This window comes from Pteronotus mesoamericanus, unplaced genomic scaffold (assembly GCF_021234165.1).
Source record: "Pteronotus mesoamericanus isolate MK-2021 breed Mesoamerican mustached bat unplaced genomic scaffold, CSHL_Meso_final contig_221, whole genome shotgun sequence".
NCBI classification, from domain to species: domain Eukaryota; kingdom Metazoa; phylum Chordata; class Mammalia; order Chiroptera; family Mormoopidae; genus Pteronotus; species Pteronotus mesoamericanus.
Genome location: NW_026555092.1, coordinates 16,824,044 through 16,830,968, shown reverse-complemented (window position 1 = coordinate 16,830,968; position 6,925 = coordinate 16,824,044). Strand labels below are relative to the sequence as shown.

The following is a 6,925-nucleotide window of genomic DNA, read 5'->3' as shown; positions in this document are numbered from 1 at the left end:
TAAGAGAGGTTATTTAGCTAGAGATGCCATGGGGGTTATTTGATCTGGGCCTCAAAGTCTGAGTAGGAGTTCACCTAGAGACAGAAAGGGAAAGACTTCCAGGCAGATGGAACATCGTGTTTAAGGGTAAGGAAGCGTGTTCAGGAAGAGTTGGGGAGGTGAGCCTGGCAGGAAGGGCCAGGGTGGGCAGATTGGGCTGGGCTCGTTGAGGGAGGCCGAGCAGAGGGGAGGGCACCCGTGGGGAAGTGGTCAGCAGTCAGAAACAGAAGAACTGAAGAGGAGGAGATTGGGGGACCAGGGGAAGGAAATTGGGAGGAAGAGGGAAGGAGCTCATTTAAGGACAATCTGAGGCTGAAGGACAGGCAGGACAGCGGAATCAGCACAGGGTGAGGACAGGCTGTGGCTCAGATGGGCAGGTCACCAGAGAGGCCAATGGGGACCAGAAGTGGATGCTGCTATTGAAAAGAATAATAATAACCAAATTACTCTTTACTGAGTGCTTTCCGTGAGTCTGACATTGAGCTAAACATTTTTATAGCCTCATTTAATCCTCAAAATAACCCCGTGGGGCAGGTATTGTTATCAGTCCCCACAGAGGACACAAAGGACACTGAGGCTTGGAGAGGGGAAACAATTTGCCCAAGTTCACACACGGTGAAACTGCGTGGTAGATACGACTTGAACCCAGGCCTGTGGGATGGCAGAGCTCTGTCCTTCCTCAGAGTCATAGTGGCGACACCTAGCGCCTGCCTTGGCCTGCAGCCTCATCTCTCATCATCTGAAGCCCTCTCAAAAGCTCCTTCCCGCCTCAGCCTGAATTTCTCACATTTCCCTGAATATCCCAGACCTGTCTCACCTCCTGGGGGTCATAAATGCAGCATCATCTGCAAGACATGGCCTCCACTCCTATCCCTTCTCTAAGAAAACGTGCACCCATTCTCCAGAACTGGCAGCTGGCACGACCCCCTCTGGGAACCCTTGCTGAACTGCCCTAACCCGGGGTTGGGTGAGGTGCCCCTCCGTTCTCTACCCTGATCCCCTCCCACTCCCCTGGTCACCCCGCATTGCGGCTGTTGGGAACCCGTCACAAGGGCTGGGCTGGGTCTGCAGACCTGCCCCAGCACAGGGCCCCGCCCAGAGCAGCTGGCTGTGTGTCAGATTGGGTGCCCAGGGAGGGGGCTGATCTTTTATCTGCTAGGGTTATCTTGAGCCTTACCCGATTAGGCCTTAAATGACAGGTGAGCAGATGAGACTCTGACAAAGGCTCCTGGGTTACTCAGTAACCCTGCCTTCTTTAAAAGGCCAGCTGTTTCCCTTTGGTGCCCAGAACAGCCACTCCCCTCTCAGGCACTGCTACCATGAACACCTTTCTGCTTGCGGCACTGTGCCTCCTGGGATCCTGGGCTGCCCTGACAGAGGGGGTCACCGTGCAGGTAAGCCCTGCCCCTCCCCGGGCCCAGCGGCTCTCTGCCCCCGGCACACAGAGCCTGTGCTCTGATAGTGCACCCCCTCTTTGGGGCTGCAGTGGGGGGGTGTGTCTGTCTTGGCTCTGCCTCAGGGACCCCTTCTCGGGCCTGCCTTTTATATCTCCTTCAAACTTGAAAGGAAAAGTTCCCCAGGTGCAGAGAAGAGAAATAGCTCTTTGGGAAAGGCAGGCAATTGGCCACTTTACTGAGGGCTCCTGCTGTACCTCACTGTGGCCCCTGCTCACCCTGGGGAGAATGGATTATTAGTTCCATTTGTCAGAGGAGGAAAACTGAGCCTCAGAACTGGCTCTGGGCACATGGCTGGGAAGGGAAGGAGTGGGATTTGTTATCGGAAAGGGGACCAGGCTTGGAGTGGGTCTGCCTAGGGCCAGCTGGTAGTGTGCGTGTTCTTGACTTCGAGCAGGAAAGATTTCACAACAAAAGTCCAGGTGATTTTGAGAGTACGTTTATTAAAACTGGGGGCAGTGAAACAAGGAAGGGCCTAGAATAGAAAAAAACAACAGGATGCCAAGCGGAGCTGCTGTCAGCTCACTGGAGAGGCAGAGAAACGGGAGCCTTGGCAGTAGGTTTAGGGGGTTAGCCTGGGACCAGCTGCCATTGCCCATTATTCTGCTGGTTGCAAGTCTCCTGGGGTCCCTTAGAGTGTAGAAGATGCACGCCTGTTGGGGAAGAAGAGAGGGAAGGGAAAGACGCGGACATCCTCCCCAGAGGGAGAGGGAGCTAGGGCCTTTGTCTTGAGGGTTTTCTCTCTCTCCTGCGGCTGGGAATTTTAGGGGAGGGCTCAGGGCGGTTGTAGCCAGACAATGCATCAGGTTTCCAGGTGTGCCCTATTGGGCTTGTGGTCTCCACTGATTGGTTAGCACCAGGGCAGGGGGGTCATTAGTCATTGCAGCTGGTCCTGGCATTGTCCACCTCATTTTGGTGCTTTTCTGGGCCTAGAACTTAAATACACCTGAGCCCTAGATGTTAACTCTAGGGAAGAAAAGTCAGAGGGATCTAAACCCCTCTGGTTTCTCTCAGAGAGAAACCAGAGAGAAACCCCTCTGGTTTCTCTCAGAGAGAAAATGACCAACAATATACCAGGGGAGGAAAGGTCACCGGGGGCGAGATCCTGCCCCCGTTTTGCCCACTGCAAGGCACCGGGGGCTTTCCGCCCTGGTGACCAAGCCGTAAATTGCTCGGCCAGTTTGTTCAGCTCTCTGTTTCCCCATTGCACTTGCCAAGGAGTTTTCCTAGCTTCTTACTAGCCTGCCTCAGATTCAATTCCAGTTCTTCCTTCCAGATCTGGCCAAGTGTTCTGTACTGAGCCAGCGCATCGGCCTGGCTCTCAGCCCTCACGTGGTCATCCTGGGGGTCCTGGAGGTGGGTGTGCTCACCGGTGTGGATGCCAGTGACAGGCCCGTCTGGCACCCAGTAGGGATCCCACTCTATCACAGCCAGGCTCTGGGAGGCCTTTTATTGCTTCTCCAACACCAAGCAGGCTGGGGGCCGGAGCTGGGGGCTGAGCAATCAGCTCCCATGGCTGTCAGACAGGGTGAAGACAGCCTGCGGTTGGCCATGTAGAACCTGGTCCCGGTCCCAGCTCTGTACGTCTCCCTAAAAGTCAGCACAGTGGCTCCCGCATACTGGGCACCTATTGCATCTCTGACATGTTACATCCATTTTCCCCATTCCTCACAACATGCGGAATATGAGGCTGTCAGAGTGTAACAACCTGTCTGTGGCCACAGAACAAAACGAGGATTTAAGCCCAGAGTATGGCTGTCAGTCATGAGCTCTAACCACCTCACTTTGCCCTGCAGTGGAATGTTTGGTTCCCATATGCCATAAATATACTGCTTGAGCCACTGGGGCTGGAGAGGGACCAGCCCTGGAGGAAATGGTCAGGCAGCAGCCTGCAGCCTGGCCTCATGTTCTGGACATGTCTCTCTCAGGATGGAAAGTTCTCCTTTCCTTTGGAGGCAGTGAAGAAGCTCAAGGACCTCCAAGATCTCCAGGAGCCCAATGGCAGGAGCTTTTACAGACCGGTGGTTCCCACCCTCTGTAGCTATCCTAACTTTCCCAAAGAACTCAAGCCTCTCTGCAAGGAGCGCAATGCCAGGCAGATCCTCCAGAGGCTGGGTAAGTAGCTTCCTCTCTAATGGGTGGGGCTTGGGAATTCTGACTGGTGGCATGTGAGGGAGAGCTGTGTTCTGATTGGTGGGATTCATGGGCGGGGCTGTGCTCTGATTGGTGAGACTAGGGGGCTCTGCTCAGATTGGTGGTCATATGAAGCCCTCTCCTCAGCTGTGATCGGCAAGGCTTACTTTAGGAAGGCTCTGGCTCTGACTGATGCATAAGTAGCACTGTGTCATGGTTCATCTAGTCTCAGCTGTAGCTCTTTTCTGGGTAGAATCTCTGCTCTGATTAGCTGGCTTGAGCAGTACCTGTGTCTTGGTTTGGGGCAGAAAGCCCAGCTGGTTATAGAGGACAGGACTGAGTTTCTCCTGGGGGCTGGGTGGCAGATGTCCAAGCTGTGGCTCAAGGGAGGACAAGGGATTTGCGGAAGAGAAGCTGGCTCTCATGGGGCCCTATCTCTCCTGTCCAGAGGCCATCGCTGAGGACCCGAGCACGTGTGAAATCTGTGCCTACGCTGCCTGTACTGGATGCTAGGACAGCAGGGGCTCGCTGTCTTTTGCCCCTCCCCCACAGAATGTTTCCACTCCGGCAGCTTAATCTCTACCCTGCCCCCAATGGAGGACTGAGGAGTGAGCAGCCTGGGGAGACCCAGATTCTAACCCCATCCGAGCTGCCGGCAGCTTTTCCAACCTGTATCTAATAAACCAGATTCCAGAGTACTCCTGGTGTTGCTTGCATTCATTCCTTCATCTCTCAGTCTACTCATTACCCAGTTTCATGAACGTCTACACTGCCCTCACAAGTCCAGGGCTTAGTGTGCTAAGTGCAAGGACCCCACTCTCCCTGCTAAGCTACCAACCACCATGTAGGGGCACTGACGGACCTGAATCTGCAGCCACCAACGGAGGAGGTAGAACTGCTGCTTTTCTTTCACATCTCCTGGAGTCACCAAAGTCGCTAGGGGCATAGGAGTCACGGGGGCCTATGGGATTGGCACCGAGCTCTAGAGTAATCATGGCGCCCCAGGACCTGGCCCGCACTGACCGTGTCAGCGTTGCTGCCTGCCCTCCCGCCGGGGCCCACGCCCCAAGCCACAGCTCGCAGCGTTTGCTCTGCCCGCTCTCACCTCTGCACTGTTCGTCTTCCCACGCTCCTGGCCAGGTCAGCTCCCACTGGGGCACCAGCGCTCCCATGGCCTCTCCTCAGAAGCCTTTCCCCACCCTCCCAGGAAGTCTTTGTGCTTGACTCTGTCCTGGGTGCTCCGGGGGCGTTTTGGTCACCCACGTCCCTTGCACAGCTCTGGCCACCCTGAAGTATAATGGCTTCTGTGCCTGAGAAAGTCTCTCTGCCCACCAGAGTGGGTGGGGCCCGCCCCGTGGAGGATGGCTTGAGATGGTAACGCAGAAAAGAGGAAAGCAGGAGCTGTGCAGTTCCAGTTCCAGGTCTTCCCTATGCTGTGTGATGTTAGGAAAGTTACTGTCCTTCTCTGTGTCTTAGCCTCCTCCTCTGTAAAACTGGGATAGTAATAGTACCTGCTTCCAGCACTAGGGGAAATACTGCATGCAAATGTATATGTAATATATATAAAGTTCAGGCTATATGCAAACATGAGAGAATTCAGTAAGTGGTAGAAACAAACCAACCAGTGAAAGGGGAACCAGGGTAAGCTGAGAATGGTTCAGACAGGGGTGATGAGGCGAGGCACAGAGGGAGGCCTGTGAGCAACGGTAGAGGCAGGTGGGAAGAGGAGGTAAGCTTCTTGGGGAGTGGAGCAAAGGGGGCGTGCCATGGGGTGACTTAGTAGGATTCTGTGGGCTGCAGAAATCAGAGGGTGAGGTGTAGTCCTTCAAGTCAGGGGAGGCTTTGTGAAGGGGAGGGGAGGCAGGCATTTGCAGTGGCTCTCGGGATTTGCATTGGGATGGGTGGAATTTCAAAACCTGTGTGGAGATAGGGAGGCAGGGGGGCTCCCATTTGGAAGTGGGGTTGGTGAGGGCAGACATAGAAGCAGGAAGACCCAAGGCACTGGAACGGTTCAGCTGAATGAAACCGAGGGTCCTGAATTATTGTGTGATTTCTATTTAATGTGTAGCTCAGCAGTCTATTCAGTCTCTTCACAGCATGTCCTGTAAGCCTTACCTCTTTCCCCTGCTAGTCATTAACCCCCTGAGGCAGCCAGAAACAATGGCTATCCCTTGGGTAAGGGTCACAAGATCTGGTTTTCTGTTAAGCTAAGTTATGCTTTAGCTTCTGGGCCTTAAGGTGGACCGACCTCGTGGCTACTTTTTCATGAAACTGGATGGAGAGATGCCAGAGATGTCTGAGTGGACCTCAGAGCTGTCCTCAAGGGCCCAGACCCCCAAACCCGCAATATGTTGTCCTTTTGGCCCCATATAATCTGTAACCTCTGCAGCATTGGAGGTTCAGGCTTTTGAGCAGTAGCTTCTCATCTCCAGGGTGGTGCCATTTATGATAAAAAAGCCGAGTTCTCTACTGTAATTCTTGGTGTTTTGTGTTTGGCTCTGCTAGTGCTGGGTGGACGAACTCTTGTTATTTGATAATGTGGAAAGGGTAGAGCCTGGGAGGCACATGGGTTAAGCCTAAGCCTGAGTATGTCATTTACAAGCCATGCACCCCTCTCTGAGACTTGGTTTCCTCAACCAAAAATGGGGACAATAGCGGAGCCTGCCTCCCTGGGTTGCAGGGGGATTTGATGAGACGTGTGGTGGAGTAGAATCATTTAATGCTCCACCCTGGAACCCTCTGGGTGTGAGTCCTGGCTCTGCCCGTTACCAGCTGTGAGACTTTGGGCAGGTCACTTAGGCCTCAGGATGTTTCCTCAGTTTCTTCATCTGTAAAATGGGGATGATAAAATGGGGAAAGACAGAAGGACAGATTCTACTTTTAGAACTTTAATAAATGAGTTGTTTTTTCAACTTCTGGCCAAGATGGAGGTGTAGGTAGATACACTCTGCCTCCTTGCACAACCACAAGAAGGACAACAACAAATTTAAAAACAAAAAATAACCAGAATGCCAGAAAATCGAACTGTATGGAAGTACGGCAACCAAGGAGCTAAAGAAGAAACATCCATTCAGACCAGTAGGAGGGGCCGAAACAGGCAGCCAGGGCGGATAGGACGTGTGGCAAGGCGGCAGCTGGAGGACCAGGCAGGTGAAGCGGCGGCTGACGGTCAGGCAGTCCCACATTTGTGTGAGGATAAACCATGAAGAACAGATGGGGACCGCACAATCCAGGGTTCCGGTGCAGGAAAAGAAAGCCTCAAAACCCTTGGCTGTAAAAACCTGTAGGGGGATGAGACA

General features: G+C 53.6%; 1 protein-coding gene across 1 annotated transcript; it reads left to right on the top strand.

The window, feature by feature from the left end:
* Positions 1–1,358: 1,358 nt before the first annotated feature.
* GUCA2A (guanylate cyclase activator 2A) lies at positions 1,359–4,256 on the top strand. Its single transcript, XM_054571592.1, has 3 exons — positions 1,359–1,433; positions 3,422–3,608; positions 4,075–4,256. The coding sequence occupies exons 1-3, from the start codon at positions 1,359–1,361 to the stop codon at positions 4,137–4,139; spliced, it is 327 nt and encodes a 108-aa protein (XP_054427567.1). The 3' UTR covers positions 4,140–4,256.
* The last annotated feature ends 2,669 nt before the right edge of the window (positions 4,257–6,925 follow it).